This window comes from Talpa europaea (assembly GCF_964194135.1).
Source record: "Talpa europaea genome assembly, chromosome: 4".
Classification (NCBI taxonomy): domain Eukaryota; kingdom Metazoa; phylum Chordata; class Mammalia; order Eulipotyphla; family Talpidae; genus Talpa; species Talpa europaea.
In genome coordinates, this window is record NC_140070.1 from 18,221,793 (window position 1) to 18,241,716 (window position 19,924).

A 19,924-nucleotide genomic window follows, 5' to 3' on the forward strand; every position below is an offset into this window, starting at 1 on the left:
ATTTTTAAGAGATTTAAGGGAAAACTATATGCCTATATGAGTGTATCTCACAGACTATGTCTTGCCTTTTTATAAAGGTAAAATGAAAGCTAAGTAATAATAGCCAAACCAGAAGGTAACAATGCAAGTAATTTTTCTACTCTTCAATAGTTATTTAGTGACTGGCACCTACATATTGATTGCATTTTTTTTTTTTACTACCAAAAATAGATCTTGCTTGAATCTTCTTTTAGAAATGATGGTTGTGGTTTATAAAACCACATCAGTTTACTGTGTTTACAAAATAGGTATTGTGAAGTATCCTTAAGACATTTCACTTTCAGCATACTTGTTTCATAGATGTATATCACCATACAATCTTCTGCATACGAAGCCTACAATTTTTTATTGTCAACTTTTGTCTTCATAGGTGTCACTGATCTATGGAAGGCCTCTTCTTGCTAATTTAATTTACGATATTTTGTTCTCGTTATTATATTGGTAGATGATTTCATTGAGATTTTTTCACATTTTTATCATGCTTTGAAATATATAAAGTTTTTAAAATACAGAACATGAAACACAAACATCTTGCTTTAATTGGTTATCTTATGAGTATTCATCAGGAATATAGCAGATGTTTTACTTATTAAGATCTTTTAGGGAAGATAGGAAGGGGCAAGGTTCTAAGCAATTTCTTACATGCGTCTTTTTTAAGCTTATAAAAGTTGGCCAATTTTTATAAGAATATCTTTTAAGAATGTAAGATATGCCAAAAGATTTATTGTGTTCTTAGTTTTAATATCTGAAGAAGTATAAATGCTACATAAACTCATAAAAATATTATTTGAAGTTTTCTTTCAATTTATTTGACCCATACTTAGTTTTGTGGATTTTAAATTGAAAAATTGTAAGTGACTGAAACAACACATTTTTTTATTCAATATTCACAGCATTTAAAAAAAGACCAAAGAAATTTAAAGATTAAATTTTCAAATTTAAAGTAAGCTTGTAGCATTTGTATTTCTGACATTATTAAACTAAAGCACTAAGTATTTGGGCCATTTTGTATTTAAGAAAGGAATAAGATACTTGATTTTTGGAGTGGTTTTGAAGATTTGATGTGATCTTAGCTCAGTAGGATCTCTGAGGACCCTTCTGACCATTTGAGCGGTCCTAGGTTACAAGTTGAAAAATTACAGTATACAAATTCAAGAATAAAGGTATGTCATCAGAAAAATTCCCAAGGTAAGTAACAACAGAAGATAGCCAAGCATATCTTCTATAAAATACACACATTCTGAGGTTTTAGGATTGATGATCTTTGTTGAAATACATCATGGTCTAAATTCTTTGATGAATAAGTAAAGAGTGAAGTTCATCTGCCAGTGCAGGATTCAGACGACAGGCCTTAAAATCAAAGATAAAGAGTCAGTTATTTAAATATATTTTGAATTGTTGTGTTTTCTTTTAAAAAAAAAATAAAGTGCAATAAACAGTAAACTTCAAAGGAATTTCTTAAAACACCTTTCTGTTATAATTTCCTAATAAGGAAAGTTCAAATAACCCTATATATACCCAAAATAGATTGTACTAAAATTAACCATGCTACTATCATTTGAAAGAAAAATTTTTATCACTTCCAAGAAATAAAGGGAATACACTAATGATAGCATTTGATGTTATGAATTATTAAAACAAGTAAAATGTAAAGCATTAACATTTGGCCTCAAACTAATTGTTAGCTCATGTGACTAGCTGCATCTATAATAATAATACTTTATGTTTAAATATGTAGTTTCATTATGAATAAAGTAAATAAAGGTGCATCATTTCATAGACCATTGGAAGACATCTGAATTTATCTAATCAAACTTCACTCCATGCTGAAACTGTCCCTTTAATACCCACAGTAATTGGTCACTGGATATTTGCTTGGCTGCTTCTATTGATGAGAAGTCCTCACCTTAGAGGGAAAAACTTTATTTCCAAAACAGTTGCATTAGGAAATTCTTTATATTAGGTTGAAATTTCCCTCCATGTACTTTAGAATTATTGAAGGGTTTTAGGGAACATTTAATGGTGGTTTCATGGAAACCAGAAGAGGCAAAGCAATTGACAGTCACTGGGCTTGACGGCGGCAGAGCTGACAAGGATGGGACTCCTGCGTTAGGCTCACTGTCTCTGTACCGTCCCCCATAACACATCCTACTGCCTTCACCACAGTTTCTTTTTTGTATTCTGGTAAACACATAGGACCTTTGGATCAAGAGAAAAGTGCACATGAATTTCGCCATGAGACTATACTCACCAAGCTGCCTTTTTGTTGTTTCCAAACAAACCCATTTTGTTGGTGGAATAACTGATGGCTTTTAGTTTGAGGTCAGCAATCTTAATGTCTGCAATCTCAAGGTCAGTTGTATTTGTGTACTGAGCTACTGTACTTATATGTTAACATGGACATGATGCTCTGGAAAATTTAATTTCAACCAAATACTTTAATTTAGTGATCCTGGACTGGCCTGCACATTGGAATCCCTGCACTCAGCAAATATTCTTGTATCCCACTTTGGAGATCTGAAGACCAGCATTTGGTTGTTTTGAAATAAGGTCAGGGCTTTGAAAATTTTAAAAGATTGTGAATAATTTTAATACACAAGTTTGGGAACCATTTCTGTAACATCGGATTCAGGCAAGAGACAAATGCTCTCCTGGCCTGTTCTGCTGAACTGCATTGCACAAATTAATGGTAAAGTTCTGATGGTACATCGTGGATATTATGCACCAGGGGCATGCAGGGTTTTTTTCTTTGCTTTGAAAAAAATACACTTGCAGGTACTCATAATGATTTCCCTTTTTACCACCTGTTCTCCACTTTCTAAACAGTTGCTTAATTTTAGATGTGAAAAATGTTTGGGATCTAAATAAATTGATCACATGGATTAAAATAGGAACAGGCTTGTTTTAACAGATAAAATTCATAAATGTTCCTCATAAATGTGGTAGATGTCAAGCATAAAAAAACCATTTTTAAAAAAATACATTTCATTAAGATACTAGAATGAAGATGATCATGTTTCTGGGAGAAAAGGTATGACCATTTTGGTTTAAGGTCTTGGTGCTGGGTCTTAGGCTGCAGAGGGTAGCAGAGTGAGAGATGATAATTTGCATCAAAATAGGACCGACTATCAGAGCTTATTATTGCTTATAAAAATCTGACAAAATTATGAGCCAACAATTTGCATGTCTGAAAATCTCTAGGTGGACAGGTTATCTGCAGAGTGAAAAGGTGCTCAAGTCAAAACTTGAAGTCCAAAAATTTGTTTGGGTCAATTTATATTTGTTCTCAGGCTTACTTTAGAATAATAGTGTTTAGCTGTTGCTTCATCCTTTGCAGCACCCAAACCAAGCTGAAGACATCTTGCATGGTAGAAAGATGCAATGGCCATGCCTCTGGTGATGAATTCAGGAAGACAGTCTGTGACCTGGGCTATCATAGGAATATCGTGAACCTCATCGTAGTCAGCAATCCTGTTAGGATGTTAAATTGTGAAATTAAGAAGAATATCAGGGCCTCCCTGGTGGCTCAAGGGGTTGAGAACCACACTATGAAGCAATCCGCAGCCTCTGCAGCACGAGTTCGATACCCGACCGGCCAGGGAGCATCCCACATGGAGCAGCAGACCCCTCCTGACTTGCCCGCTGCTCCCTTCAGCAGTGCTTTCAGTCCGTCTGCCTGTTCTGTTCCCCGCTTTGTCTCTGGTGAGTCTTCTCACCCCCTGCATCTCTGGCCTGTACCCCAGCTCTTGTATGCATAAATAAATCTTTTCAAAAAAGAAGAATATCAGTTACAGTTTACATTTTTGCAAAGGACATGTCCAAAATTATCCTTATGCCCAAAGTGATTTCCCTGTTTCTAATGTGTGGAAACTAAGCTGGTTGCTGTGTGGTAAGGGAGAAATATGATGTAGTCAACTCATTCCTAGAGAAGAAGAACTAAGAATGGTTACTTTATAGCTTCCCTGGTGATTATACTCATCATGTATAAAAATCCCTAGAGAACAAAAAAAAGATTTCCTTTTTCTGATAATATTTTAAGTTACTTTGCAGATTTAAACAGCAGGGAAAAGCATTTTCTATTAGTTTGAATAGGTTATTAAACATTCACCGTAAGTTTAGACTTAGTTATATAGGACCAGAAAACACAGTAAGAAACTCGCATGCCTATCTTTGTTTTTAAAAATTGTCAGTAAAAATAAGTCATTCTTTATAACCATCAGATTAATATGGAGAATTGTGTGAAAATGAGACCAAATCAACTGTGGGGAGAAGAGGTAGAAGTCACCCCAGTAGGTGGCTGCCTCTCCCTAGGCCAGGGACAAACAAGCCCGTGGGCCCTTTTGAGGTGGGTTGTTGGACAAGAAATTCCTTAGTGTGGCTACTCCAGAGGACAGTGATATCTGTGTTTTCTGTATGTTGCTTTTGTATATTATGGGTAAATAAAAGCAAAAAAGCACATAGGCTCAGAGAACAGAAAATTCCATATATTTTATAACATGTTAGTGTTGGTGTTTTTTATTCTTTATTATTTTACAGTACTTATTGAGCTGTATTGCAATTGTGCTGTTAGAGAACCTATGAGGAATATAGCAATTAAGACTTTTTTAATAAACAGTCCTGATGTGCCAAGTTATATTAAGTACTTTATATTCACTATTTTTATGATCCTGCTATAGAAGTATAATGTCCCCAAAAGTTAAACTTGCTTAGGATCACTCAGATGGCATACAGAGCAAATAGCACTGACATCCTGCAGGCTAATGGCATAGAATTGTACTGTTCCTTGATGTAGCTGCAAGCTCTATGTGACTATTTAAGTTAAAATTCAGTGAAATTTTAAAGTTCAGTCCTCAGTTGTACTAGTCAACTTTCAAGTGCTCATCGCTTCCAATTTGCAGCACATTGCATGAACACAATCGGCACAGAACATCTAGTAAGAGTTTTGTAAATACTTTCACCCAGCTTAGTCACCTTTTGGAAAATGCAAAGCACTTTGTAAAAAATTTCATCTTATAGTAATACTCCACGAGAGTCCCTTGAGCATAGACATTTCCACGTTCTGCTGCTTCCCTTAAGCAGTGCAGCGCAGCTTCGGTGTCCTGGCGGATGCCTTGTCCATAAAGATACATGATCCCCAGCGCACCCTGGGACTCCAAATTTCCATTGCCACATGCTTCTGAATGCCAATAAAAAGCCTTTTTAAAAAAAAAAAAAAGCAAAATTTCATCTAATTTATTATTTGTAAGATGAAATTATAAAGGAATACTGAAAAGAAAGAAAAAAATCTCTATAGGACTGTACTATTAATTCATCTCCAGGAATTAGCCCTAATCCCATGAATGTATTTCGGGCTAGCACAGGTTTCACATGCCTAAAAGAATGCCAAGGTGAGCCCCCCTGTTGTTACCCTGCAGCACAGGGGAGGTCACAGTCTAGAGATGTCAGCTGTCTCAGGTTGCAGGATTTTCATGTTTTCCCAAGGAAGGTTTAAGAAGGTGGAAAATCAGGACCCTAAGTGTCTGTAAAACTGGGACACAGCCCTGTAACGAGCCCTGTAATGAGGCACGGTGGGGAGAAGAGAACTGCTGATGGTGGGGAGGGATAGTCAGAGCTCCAAGCTGATCTCAGAGATGGCAGCTGTCAAGGTCAAAAGCACCCAGGAAAAAAGCTGCATGTAATCTCAAGCATATTTGCTTAATACTCAGCTACAGTGAATTTGAATTCGCTCAAAAAGTACTTCCAAATGGCTGCTTAGCTACCGGAGGAGGTGCCTCTTAGAAGTCTGTCCTCAGTGCCTCTCACAAGTAGGACTTGGGCCTGGACTTCCTTCTCCCTAGGAGATTTCTTAGAAATGTAATGATGAAATGATGATTAGAGAAATTATATTTCTCTAAAAAATCTTAGCTGGGTTGAATTTTTAATTCTTAGTATGTTCTACTTAGTATCACTTTTTATTTCCTCAAATCAAATGTCACATTCTTGAAATGATTTGGGTTTAATTTTAGAACTCTCCCCCTGCTTACAGCTTTTATGATATAGTACTATTTTGCATGTGTAGCTTTTTTATTGAGATACAGTTGACATATTGTGCTAGTTTCAAGTGTACAGTATAAATGTATAGCTTTAATAGCTTACAAAATGTTCTTATGTTGAGGTGTGAGAATAGCTCTTAGATTCTAAAATGTCCGTTTTCTTTACATTTTAAAGAAAATATGAGATGTTGAAAACTGGACACTTATGCCTCACCCCTCCTTTCAAAAAAGAATTAGTGCAACAAATATCAATACAATGCTTGTATTTAAAAAAAAAAAAAGTTACCTTTTCTAACTCTTTAGGCTCCTTTGTGGAATAATACATTCCGAGGATGCTTTGAGCCTTCACGCTAGCTTTTGGATTTCCATTGTCTGCAGCAAAAAGCCACAGTCTAAAAGAGAAAGGCAAGGCAAGTTTGTTTGTCTCAACAGTTGATGTAAACAAAATCTCTTGTCTTGGGGAAGATTACCTTTCTGCTTCCTCTTCTGACCGATTTATGCCTCTCCCTTCATAATAAGCTCTTCCGAGGTTATAAGCGGCTGCAAAGTGTAAGTGTCTTGCTGTGGGACATGGCGATTCAATAATTTTCTTCATATATTCCACTCCTTTTTCCTTCCACAAAGGAAATGAAGAAACAAAAAGCCCTAATTTTTAGTTTTGCCCCGTAATGCATTCATCTCCTGTGATGCTGTGACTGCTAAGGGGGAGGTTGTCCTGGATTTAGCAGGACCAGAGGTAGGAAGAACAGAGGTAAACATACATCTCCTTAGGGGGCATTCCCAGGAGTTCTGGGTCATAAGGAGACATGTGGAATTCTGGGACATTCCTTCATTGTATAGCTTCCAGACTTTTATTTTGTCTCAAAACGGGTTTCTTTTAGCCTCTCAACCCTGCTACCTTATAACTCTTATTCTAAATCAAGCATAGTTCTTAAAACTTATGTCAAAGTGCAGAAATCTGGTTAACATCTTTTATTATCATTCTTAGAGTAAATTAAGTTTATGTATGCTATAAACCCCAAAATACAGGGTGGTATTACAATTATTAGTCACATATCATTAGATGAGATTAAGAGGGATATATGTGTATATACATATATATGCCTTACATGTGTGTGTGTATATATATATATATATATGTATTCTATTTGTTACTTAGTTGCCATTACAAATTGTCCCATCACCATTTCCCATAGATTTGAAATGGCAATTTTATAATGTTTTAAATACCCACATATCTATCTAGGTCTGTTTCTGGACTCAAGGTTTTGTTCTTTTAATCTTGTCTATTCTGAAAAAAATACCATATTGTTTTAAGTATAGCAGGTTTACTTTTGGCTATTTAGTAATAGTGCAAGCCCCCTTTCTTGTGCTTTCTTTAAAATGAGCCTGACTGTTGTATATTTGCTCTTTACTATCAGTTTTTGAAACCATGTCCAGTGCCATGAAAAATCTTGTAGGAAATTTGGGTCTAATTGCACTTAACATGTGAAGTTGCATCTGGGGAGTGGTTAGCGGTTAAGATGTACAAGAAGTATCTCCAGAAAACAGAAGCACTTGACAAAGAGAGACAGTGCTGCTGCCTGTTGAGCCCATAGAAGTTGAATTCCATAAGCCACATCTGAGCATGGCACTAAATTCATTGAAACAATTACTGCCTTTGCTAGAGAAGTGTTGAAGCCTTCCAGAATTCTGTGAGATGGGCAAAAAGAAGCTGAAACAAGTGAACTTGTCTTAACCATAATCTTATCTTTCAACCAGAGTAAGCCAAATTAGTATCAAGAGTAACTAATAACAAAAGTGATGAAAAATAAAAAAATTCATGTTTTTCCCTTTACCCTGGGTAAATTTTATGTTCAATTAAGAAGGAAACTTAAAAGACTTGTTTTTGTTTTTATTTTTTTGCTCCGCTGGTATCTGTATGTAATTACTTTCAAGCTATTCACTTGTGGAATTGCTATTGTGGATCCACCAGTTTTCCTGGCCTCTACTCCCTGTTCTTAACAGCTTAGTCTCTGTTTGTTGCCATATGCATTCCTTTGCCCCTCTGTGACACTTACCCAGCTGGTAAATATCTATTATTTCTCTGCCTGCTTGCTACACTCAGGTAGCTGGTTGTGGCTGGAGAAAACACAGCCTTGGGAACAGCTCCTTCTTTAAATTTATGACCACAAATTTCAGCGTAAGCTCTCAACTCTGGCAAGAAATGTTATTGATTTGTCTCATAAATTAACTCTCCTACTAACTTGGAAGACAAGATACAATTTTAAACCTTACCCTGTCTCTTCATTCTCAGCTCATTGCTTTACTGTTTTAAATTTTTTTAATTTATATTTTTATAAAAAATGTGAAATGGTTCATGAATTCATGTCATCTTTGTGCAGAGGCATTGTTCATGTTCTCTGTATTGCAACAATTTAGTCTGTGTGCTGCCAAAGCAGGCATATGGTATCCCTTTTATTTCACTGTGAAAATAGATGGAACCTAAAGAAACACCAAATCCATCAGTCTGCCTGATTCATCTGTTTTGTTCCTCTCTACTCAATCTTGTGTTTCAGCTTACAAATACACTGTGATAGGGCCTCCCCTGGTGGCGCAGCGATTGAGCGCTGGGCTGCGAAGCTGCCTGCAGCCTCTGCTGCACTGTTTCAATCCCCAGCCACCGGCGAGGTTCCCACCTGGCGCGCAGACCTCTCCTGCTGCACCCACTGCTCCCCTCAGCAGTGTATTTCATCAGTCTGCCTGGTCTGCTCCCCGCTCTGTCTCTGGTGAATCCTCTCACCTTCCCGTGCTTCTGACTGTACCCAGTGCTTGTATAAATAAATAAATAAATCTTTGGAAAAAAAAAAAAAAACCCAAAAAACAAACATACGGTGATATTTTTTAATCAGGAGAAACTCCCTTGAGTCCAGATATCTTCCAGTTATTGTATATTTGTTCCTCTTTATAACAAAACTTAGTGCTTATCTCTACTTCCTCACCCTCCACATAGCAACTCAACCCTCTCCAATCTTTGCCCCTGTGATGTCACTGCAAATGCTTTTGTCAAGGTCTCCAATAAAAATTCATCTTATTGTATCTGCTAGTAATTGCTGTTTCCAGTCTGTCATCTCAGCAGAACCCGAGAGAGATGATCCCTCCTTCCTTCTTGAAGCAATTTCATCATTTGACTTCCAGATAACCCTGCACGCCTGATTTTGCCTCCATCCTCCCTGACTGTTGCGCTTCATTCTCCTTTCCTGACTACTTCTTCCTTCCTGATAACTAAATATTGGAGGGCGCCTGTCACTGCCTATTTTTCTCCGTTTTCATTCCGCAGTCTTACCCATCTAGTAGTATCACTACTATTGCTCCTCAGACAGGCCTCCATTTTTTACTCCAGTCCTAGCCTCATCTTTACTTGACATCTCTACCACATGTCTTAATAGGTACTTCAAATGGAACATTCAAATGTAAACATTTAGCTTTTCCTCCCAGATCCCAAACATGCTCCTCCCTAATTCATTCCATTTTCATACCATGGCAATAGCATCCACTCAAGTCATTGAAAGAATCATTCTTTTTTTTTTTTTTTTTTTTATTTTTTTTTTATTTATTTATTTTTTTTTTTTTTTATAAATTTTATTGTTATATTCCCCATACAATTGCAGCCCCCCATTCTGACCCCAATCCCTCCCCTCCCGCCCCTGCCCCCCTAAAAGTGTCTCTGGTTCATAGTTTTTTGTTGATTTTGATTTTCACTTTCTTATAGTTATTCATTTTCCTGGTCCCTTATTTAAGTTTTCTAGATTCCTGCTATGAGTGAGACCATCCGGTATTTTTCTTTTTCTTTTTGGCTTATTTCGCTGAGCATGATCCCTTCCAGCGCCATCCATGTTGCAGCAAATTGCATGTGTTTATCATTTTTGAATGCTGAGTAATATTCCATGGTATATATGTACCACATCTTCTTGATCCAGTCATCTATTTTTGGGCATTTGGGTTGTTTCCAAAGCTTAGCTATTGTAAACAGTGCTGCTATAAACATAGGGGTGCAGGTGCTCTTTGGAATTGATGTTTCTGTGTCCTTTGGGTAAATACCTAGGAGTGGAATTGCTGGGTCATATGGAAGCTCTATGTTTAGTAGGTCCAGAAATCTCCACACAGCTTTCCACAGTGGTTGGACCAGTTTGCACTCCCACCAACAGTGCAGAAGAGTTCCTTTTTCTCCACACCCTCGCCAACATTTGTTATTGCTAGTTTTTTTAATATGTGCCATTCTCACTGGTGTAAGATGGTATCTCATGGTAGTTTTGATTTGCATTTCCCTGATGACAAGTGATGTTGAACATTTTTTCATATGCCTGTTGGCCATTTGCATTTCCTCTTCAGAGAAGTTTTGAAAGAATCATTCTTGATTCCTCCCCATCCCTGTGTCTCTCCCAACCCATCAGAAAGCTCTGTATCCTTCTGGAAATCTATCCGAAATCTGTCCATTGTTCTCTATTTCCACTATTTTAACTTTAGTTAAAGCTGCTTTTTAATGGGCAGTAACTCTCATGGGGTTTTCCTGCATCTACTCTTGTTTCTATTTCAACCCATTCTCCACAAAATAGACAAAGTAATTTTTAAAAATTTATATTTATATTTATTTCACTCCATTTTAGTGTCTTTCCACTGCACTGAGAATACAATCCAAACTCTTGGCCCTGTTTACCAAGTCCCACATGGTGTGGCTCCTGTCCCACAGGTTTGACTACATACACTCCAACTGTACTATTCTTCTTGTTCCTCAGGCCTTAGCACTAGCTATTTCCTCTACTTCCCACATACAGTGGCTTCTACTTGTTGCTCAGTTCTTGTTTAAATGTCAGATAAGAGGATGGAATGACTTGTGAAAGTAAACTAATCCCAGAGCCAAAGTCTTCAGATTACTATTTAGGAATAACCAGGAAATTGATAGAAGTTGGAAACAAGAAATTGGTATGATGAACTTAAAAGGAGCTACTTTGAAGGGGTGGCGAAGAGAGACTAGTTGGAAAGTGAATTGGGAAATGAAAATAATGCCAGCTCCATCTTTGAGCAATGTGGTATGTTGGGATGCTGGAAGGAGAGTCTTCTAGTAAAGAGGGCTGCTTGTGGAGCATCCACGTTCCTGATAAGGAAGTGAAGGGAGTAGTCTGAGACTTCATTTACCATATAAAAGGTTTAGGAGGGGGGAATCAAGAGAGGCGAGGGAACACAAAGCAAAATGGAGTCAAGAATATATGAGAAGACATTTTGTATGGTGGCCACAGGTGAGAGAGCTGAGAAGCTGGATGGGACCAAATGAGCTCGAAGTTCTGTATGGAATTCTGATGTCAAGTTCAGACACAGCCATAGTGGCTTAGCCTCATGATGCCTGGTGAAGCCCCCAGGTAGCAGAAGTCTTGGGGCTGCAGAGACAGCAAACTTGGGGCTTAGGTGAGAATTTGGGATGACAGTTATTGGTTTGGAAACTGAAGAATTTACCAACTAAAGATTACTTGGCCTCTTGGTGGCCAACTAGCTGGATGGTGACAGGAATACTCTAAATTATTCTCTTTTGACCTTCAATGTGGAAAACTTGGTAAATATTGAAGGGTGACAGAACATGATCAGATTAGTATTTTAGAAAGCTGGATTTCTTGGCAATTTGAATGATAAATTTGAGACTAGGGAAGAAAGTGAAGGATCTGCCTTTGTTATTAAATAGGTAAGGGTACTTGAATCTACACCGAAACAGGAAGAGTGGTGAAAAAAGTACTGGGGACAGATTTGAAATATATTCAGGAGACAATATGAGTAAGTTAGTGTGAGCTGTTTGTGAAAGGACTCTTGAGTTGGCCTCTTAATTTTATTTTATTTTATTTTATTTTATTTTAAAGATTTATTTATTTATTTATACAAGCACTGGGTATAGTCAGAAGCGCGGGAGGGTGAGAGAATTCACCAGAGCCAGAGCAGGGAGCAGAGCAGGCAGAAGGACCGAAGTACACTGCTGAGGGGAGCAGCGGGCAGCAGGAGAGGTCTGCACGCCATGTGGGACCCTCCTCTGGTGGCTGGGGAGCAGCTGGGGATCGAACTGGCGCTGCAGAGGCTGTGGGCAGCTTCGCAACCCAGTGCTCAACCACTGCACCATTGGGGAGGCCCTGGCCTCTTAATTTTAAATGACTGTTCCTAACTTTTAAGTAGACATACTTCCTAGTACTATTTTTTAAAAAGGTTTTTATTGTGCATAAATATGTTAATAAAATAGCCTTTTAATATATACTGAAACCATCATATGGTTTCCTTTAGTCAAGCTATTAAAGTAGTGTTTTCATAGATTTTCTTATGTTGAATTATTAATTTCTGTATTAAGTATTACTGCTTATGATATTTTAATGTATTATTGATTTTGTAACAAGGGCAAATATTTCATTATGTTAACAGCTGTCACTAAAATTTTAAAAGAGAGATGTTCTTTCTAGACCCTGATAATAGTGTCAGCAAGGGCCACAGTTATCTGTGAACACTTATGAGCTTTTACTGGAGGGTGTGACAGGAATATTCAGTAGTGAACAAGATGGGGGGAAAGCCCTGCTTTTGTGGGCTCAAATTCCAAAAATAAATAACAAATAACCAAGACAATCATTAGTCTATGAAGAAAATAACAGGTGCTATTTTGATAAACTGCCACAGAAAACCTCTCTGAGGAAATACCATTTGAGCAGACACCTGAATGAAAGGAAAGCAAATGAAGAGATAATGAAACTACTTTGTATAAATAAAAGGGATCAATTTATTATGTATTAGATAAAGAGAGGGTAGAGGGAAATAAGCAGAAAGGGAGAAGGGTGGGGTAGGCAGAGTAGTCAGCACTTTTGGGAAGAATCAAGCTGAGGTTGTACAGCCAGGTAGAAGTCCTCAACAGAGGGTAACACAAATGAATTGTCAAGAAAGTTGACCTTTTTCACTGTGTGGGGTCTTGTGTGATCTTCTCTGAGACCCCTACATTTTATTTTATTTTTTATAGAGGTAATGCTGGTTTACAACAGTGTAGGAACCTTACATTTTTAGCAGAAGCAATGCTACAAGCAAAATCCTTGTTTCACGTGGGCTTCCCCGGTGGCGCAGCGGTTGAGCGCTGGGTTGCAAAGCTGCCCACAGCCTCTGCAGCACCGGTTCTATCCTGGAGGGTCCCACATGGTGTGCAGACCTCTCCTGCCACCCGCTGCTCCCCTCAGCAGTGTATTTTGTCAGTCTGTTTGTTCTGCTCCCCGCTCTGACTCTGGTGAATTCTCTCACTCTACTGCCCTTCTGACTGTACCCAGTGCTTGTATAAATAAATAAATTAAATCCTTGTTTCATAAGATTATTGAGGAGAATAGACTGTGACCTGTCCCGTGGCAGAGATAAAGGAACAGTTACAAATAGGAAGAGTAGAAAATACAAGTTTGGCAAGAAGAAAAAAATCAGAGGTGACAGAATGGAAGCCACTTGAGGAATTTGGGTTTATTTTGAAAGTTCTCATGAGTTTGGAGGCATGAGGGAAAACTGAATACACTTTATACAAATCTTAAGGAATGCATGGATTTTTCACCTACAACTTATATTGCAATGGGTTGTTAATTGTGATTTTCTTTGTGCTCAGAGAGAGTCGTGCATTGCTTAAATGACAGGGATACACTCTCAGATCATGCATCATTAGGTAATTTTCTTATACGAACATCAGTGAATGAGTATAATTATACAAAGTCTACCACACACGTAGGCTAGATGGTAGTGCTCACTGGGATCACTGTGATATAGGCGGTCTGTCATTGACCAAAATGTTAAGTGACCTGACATAACTAGTATATATTAAGAGATTTTGGTGACTCAATCTTAGAGTCTTAAATTTTCATATTAGAAATTCTATTGTGTGCATGCTACCTAGTTTATAAAATTTAACCTATACGGAAAATTATATGATTATACTAATACTTCAATTAAATTTAATTCATTGTCTATTATTTTTAGTACATTTCCTTTTGTAGGTTGAAGCTGTGATCTTGGGCACATTTAGTTAGGTTCAGTATCACATTTTTCGTATTCAACAGTTGATATATTTCTAAAAGTGCAGATCATGTTATGGGACTGGATGAGCTTACTCAAGCAGAGAGGGCAAAGGAGGGCAGAAAAGGGCTGAGCCCTAGGTATTGAGACACTTCCATATTTGGATGGAGGAGAAGAGCAAGAGAGGTAACTTAAATGGCAAGAGCCATTCAAGAGGTAACTTGAATGGCTGTGAAGGGGCAACATAAAATTGTGATAAGCCGTGGAGATAGGAGAAGCGTGTCAAGTCTGAGAATCACATGAAATAAAGACATCTTAGACACTAAGAGAAGGGAGGGTGTTTCAGACAGTGAGTCCACTGCTCAATTTGGAGTAAGGAAGGGCAATGTAGTCATGGATTCTGCATGTTTCTAAATTTTTTTTTTGGCTTTTACATATTTATTTTTTTCTTTCATATATTTTTTACATCATTTTTCATTTTTGCACAATGTATGCATTTTGTTTTGGTTATAGTCCTCATACAATTCCCACCACCCTTGTTTTGATCCTACTCCCTCCCCACGCCTCAGTGTGTCTCTGGTTTATAGTTACTTGTTGATTTTGATTTTTACTTTATTATAATTAGTCTTTTTCCTGGTCCCTTATTTAGGTTTTCTAAATTTCTGCTATGAGTGAGACCATCCTGTATTTTTCTTTTTCTTTCTGGCTTATTTCGCTGAGCATGATCCCTTCTAGCTCCAGCCATGTTGCTGCAAATTGCATGAGTTTATCTTCTTTGATTGCTGAGTAATATTCCATTGTGTATATATACCACATCTTCTTGATCCAATCATCTATTTTGGGGCATTTGGATTGTTTCCATAGCTTAGCTATTGTAAATAGTGCTGCTATAAACATAGGGGTGCAGGTGCCCTTTTGAATTAATGTTTCTGTGTCCTTTGGGTAAATACCTAGCAATTCCACTCCTAGGTGTTTCTAAATTTTTAATGAGTTAAACTATAACACATTAAAATATCTTGGTTTTAAAGAAAATACCCACTTCTTTGTCATAAGATGCTATGTTTACAAAAGATTAAAAATTTAAATTTTCAGGAATCAAAAGTATAGTCCTTGTTGTTAACTTTTTACAAGATAAAATCAGGGAAGAAGACACTGGCTACTTACCACATGTGCCCTGTGTTAGGCATTTTCATATGTCATTCGATTTCATTACAACTGTGTGATTTAAGTCAGTGGGTTTTGTTTTGTATGCTGACACTCATGATTAGAATTGGTAATGTATCCTTAAAAAATGGCATTTATAAAAGTCCTGACATATTGACTGGCTTGCTTTGATCAGTTATCAAAGTCAGCCTTAGCCATGTGGGATGGTAGATGTAGCTCTAACTTGGGTTTACTTATCCTCACTTCATAAGGGAGGAGACTAAAGCTGAGGAATAGTAATTTTCCCAACACATTACTGCTAACAAGTGGTCAAGCCAAAATTTGAAAGCTTGTGTATTTTTCATATTTGGGGATTTTTAATAGGCCATTATGAATAGGACCATTTTACTGGTGAACATAGAGAACTGAATTTCTAAATATCTTTGAAAATTTTAAAATAAATTATCAATTTTTATTTGCAGTGTATAAAATTTCTTTGTAAGATGAGGCCAGAAATATTTAAAACTAAAATCATAAAGAATAAATTATAATTCTGAGATCTCCAAATCTCAGTTTAGTTAATTCTTTCATCTTCAAATATGCCAAAATAAATGAGACCACACAATACACTTTTTTTTCTTTGCATGGGACATATATGACAGAATATACTTTAGAATATAACAGTGTTCCTATATTTGATAGTAGAATTTGGAGTGATCATATTTTTGCATGTTTTCTGACTTTTCTCCATGTTCGTATAACTCTAAAGTTATTCTAAAATAACTTTTAAAAATAAAGGAAATGTTTTAAAACAGCAGTCTTATTGGTAGCTAATGGTAGCAAGTACTGCAAAAATTTTGTTTTTCACATAAATATAAAATGGACTTTTGCTTTCCTTTAAAATGCTGAAAGATAAGCTATTCTTGAAATACAAGGATAGAATTATATCATTAAAATATAATTTTAATTATAGCAAATGAGCCACTAACAATTAAATATTAAATTTTATGAACAGAATAATAACTTACAGCATGTACAGTCGTTCCCAGCCCATCATAATACATTACTCCTAGCTGGTAAATTGCTTGATGATCATTTTCCTTGATTTCTTCAAACTGTTCTAATGCTTCTTCATACCATCCCTATAAACTCCAGAAGAGAGTGAGTTGTTCTTATTATGATCTCAAAATAATCCCAAATGTTTAATTCCCAGTTAAATCTGACTTAGGAGCATCAAACAAAAAAAAAACATTTATGAATTTGCACATAAGTAATTGACAACAACCAGCAATATAAAATCAATTAACTGTCTTAAATATGGCAACCAAATATGTCAGCTAAGTGACCAGAGGAATCTGGGTGAGACTTCCTTTGGCTTTCACTCTTGCCTGTGGCTATTACCAAGCCTCTCTCTTAAAATGATAGCCTAACCCTCTGCTCAGCTCGGCCTGCCATACCACTCTCCATTCCTGGAATTTGAGAAATTTCAAAAGCGGGGCAAAAGACTCAGAGAAGATGTAAATATCAGATTATGCACTATTATTAAATACTGTCATTTTGACTCGTGGACTCCCATTTTTAAGTTTCCCAGGTAAAGAGAAGAGGTGGAGAAACAAAATCAACTAAAACCTACATGTTATATGTCAATCAAGATGCCTCAGCCATTATATGACCTGATAATCTGCTAAGGTATAAGGGACTAATATGGGATTTCTATCTTAATTCACCATGGGAAATGCCTGATATTATAAGTGGGTCACTATTAACAGTGAATTCTTACTGAATTAGAAGGTTGTTGCTAGGAGGGACAGGACAAAGGCAAAACAACTTTTGGGAAACATAAAATAATTGAACCTTCCCACAACTGTAATAAATAAAATTAATAAAAACAAAAAAATACTAACAAATATTTATTTTAAGAACACATAACAATGAATAGATGAGTTTCATTCTCCTTTTTGACTAATGGTTGACCTGGCTGTAAGAGAGCTGGGAATTCAGTATATTCTATACAGACGAGAAAGGAAGAGGTTGTTTATCTTCCATAACTTTAAATACCATATACTTTCTGGAAAATCTTAAATATAAACCACAAGACCAGACTTCTTTGAGATCTGGACTTTTACATGTAGATTTCTACTTTGAAGCCTTTCTACTAGGATGAATAATGGGCATCTCAAACATAACATGTCCGCGCTGAAGTTCTGATCATCCCCTTCAAACTCCTTCCTCCACACTTCTCTGTTTTTCAATCCATAGTGGCATTATTTATGTCTCCAAAACAAAGCCAGGAGTCAGCTCCCCTGCTGCTTTGGTCAAGATCGCAACCCTCTCTTGCCTGAACAAGTATAATTTTCCCCTGAACTGGTGTTGGTTCCATGCTTGCCTCTAATCAGTTCAGCATGGACTCAAAGCCCTTCAGTAGCTTCTATTACATGGTAATCAAAGCTCATATAGAGCCATTCTCTGCCTTATTATCACATTGGCCTCTCAATTCTAGAATTCACCAGACTTCTTCTCCTGAAATATTGCATTCATTCTGCCCTCTACCTGCATGCACTTCCACTTGGATGTTTGCATTGTCTGTTTCCTTTTCTTCAAATTTTTGGTTTTAATAACAAGTCTTTCACCCTATCCCTTAGTCAATCTCTATCACAATATAAATTAATTGCTTTCATTGTGCTTTTCCTTATTTGAAATTATATATTAATTTACTACTAGATTATAAGGTTTATACAATGGGCAGCATTTTAAATCCCTCATAATTTCACAGTCAATGCTTAGCATAATAACAGTAAACAGTTATAAAGCACTTATGAGCTATCAGACCATATTGGTTTAAGTACTTTTTATAATTAATATAGCCTCACCATCACTCTATGAAACACACATTATTATCCCTTTTTACAGATGAGGAAAATGAGTTATTAAGAAGTTAAGTGTGTCCAAGGATACACAGTTAACAAGCAATAGAATCAAATTTGAACCTATACTCAAAGGTGAGAAATCATTCTCTTACCCATTATGCCATGCTCTTAAGGACACATGACAGATGTATGATGAGTTCTCATGAACAGAACAAATGAAGGAGCCAGCAAAAAATTATATAGAGAATAAGTGGGATATAGTTGCCCAAGTATACAATGATTGTGAGAGTCTAGGACAACTCTTCCCTTTCACATCTTCTCTTGGGACTCATTGAAGAATTGAACAGTGTTCCTGAAGTTGGAGCAGTAGTTTGCATAGTTCCTCCCAGGTCTGCCTCCCAGAATACCTCAGCGTAATGTGGATAAAAAGTCCAATTCCCTATTCACTTTATAGGGAAACATATAAAGCTGTCTTTAAATACTACAGAAAACTCAAGATCCTCAATTGGTTACTAATATGAAAATATTGTATGAATGATATTAAATATTTGAGGCAACAAATGAAAGTTATATATTTAATTTATAGGGCAAAAGTATATTTTATACCAAAATGACTCCTGTAAAAGACATTTATCAGAACAACTTTTATCGAGAAATTTCAAATACTTCCTTAAGCTGGTACTAATGTATCATTATTAAAGCTTCAATATATCTATGGAATTTGACAGAATTTCCCTGGTGTAATGTAAAGAGCACTACAAGAAATTTTGCTATGAGAATCTAACAGCAGCACTATAGGGAATAAAAACAAAACGAAAAAATGGTACCTCTTCAAAGTATAATTGACCTCGTAGAAATAATGCCATGGCATCCCCTCTTTTTATTCTTTCCTTCAGGAGCTGCAATGCCTTATCCACCAAATTAGCATGACTGTAACGGTCTGATAAAAAGAAGGTAAGGAATTTCATCTTTAACCAAATAATATAATATTTTCCTCTAGAAATAATAAATTGTATAGAATTAATTTAACACAATACTAGCTTCTTTTCTAGTTCTTATACCTAAATCTGGCCTCCTCAGCTCAAGGAAAAAGAATTACAAAAACAAACAAACCCATTGTCACAATTCTTAATGCTGTCCCTTGTATAATCTAGGAATATTTGTTGATTGGTTTCCCAGCTAACTATGTTTATTACTACCCAGCAGGAACTCTGGCAATGCCTTCTGTATGCAGTTCTTTGGCAAAGCTTCCTATGGTGAGTGAAATTCTTCATTATACCTTCATTAGAGCTACTCTAACCACATGAGTCAACCATCTCCAATTTAACTTTTAAAGTCTAATAAAAAAGTCAGCTTTAAATTCCAATTTCAAGTATTAGCATGACTTTATTTACTTTAATAGATGTGACACCTAGCTTCTCTTCTCCAGAAGAGGAAATGCACTGCTCTGGCATACATAATTAACTTTTAGTGAAAATATTGTACCAGTATTTTCCTTTTTCCATTGGAAGAGTTTTTGGCTCTTAGCAATACGCTGAGATAAAGAAGTATAATAGGGAGTCTTGGGCAACTTTTCACTTGTCAGCTTCATCCTCTTTGCACAATGTGTGTTCTGTAAACAAGAACAAAACATAAAATGGTAGAAATATCTTTCTCCAGAAAAATGCAGGAGACTCCATTCCCATGTGACACTCATTATAAAAATCAACCTTCCCTCATTGCCTAGTAATAAGATACCAAACTTTCAACTCTGGGATGTAAAATATTCTTTCCTAGGAAACTGGGACCTCCACAGCTATGAGAAGC

The 19,924-nt window shown here is 36.5% G+C and overlaps 1 protein-coding gene across 2 annotated transcripts; it reads right to left on the reverse strand.

The window, feature by feature from the left end:
- Positions 1-1,323: 1,323 nt before the first annotated feature.
- LRP2BP (LRP2 binding protein) lies at positions 1,324-19,724 on the reverse strand (the record flags this gene model as incomplete). 2 transcript variants are annotated; one of them, XM_084231857.1, is made up of 8 exons in its annotated part: positions 1,324-1,389; positions 3,336-3,510; positions 5,011-5,234; positions 6,358-6,463; positions 6,542-6,684; positions 16,280-16,393; positions 18,946-19,058; positions 19,604-19,724. In XM_084231857.1, 8 exons carry the CDS (start codon positions 19,707-19,709, stop codon positions 1,324-1,326), a joined length of 1,047 nt encoding a protein of 348 aa, XP_084087983.1. The 2 variants fall into 2 exon arrangements, with proteins under 2 accessions (XP_084087983.1, XP_084087982.1); XM_084231856.1 differs by having other exon boundaries at positions 6,542-6,681; positions 19,604-19,709.
- Between the last annotated feature and the right edge of the window lie 200 nt (positions 19,725-19,924).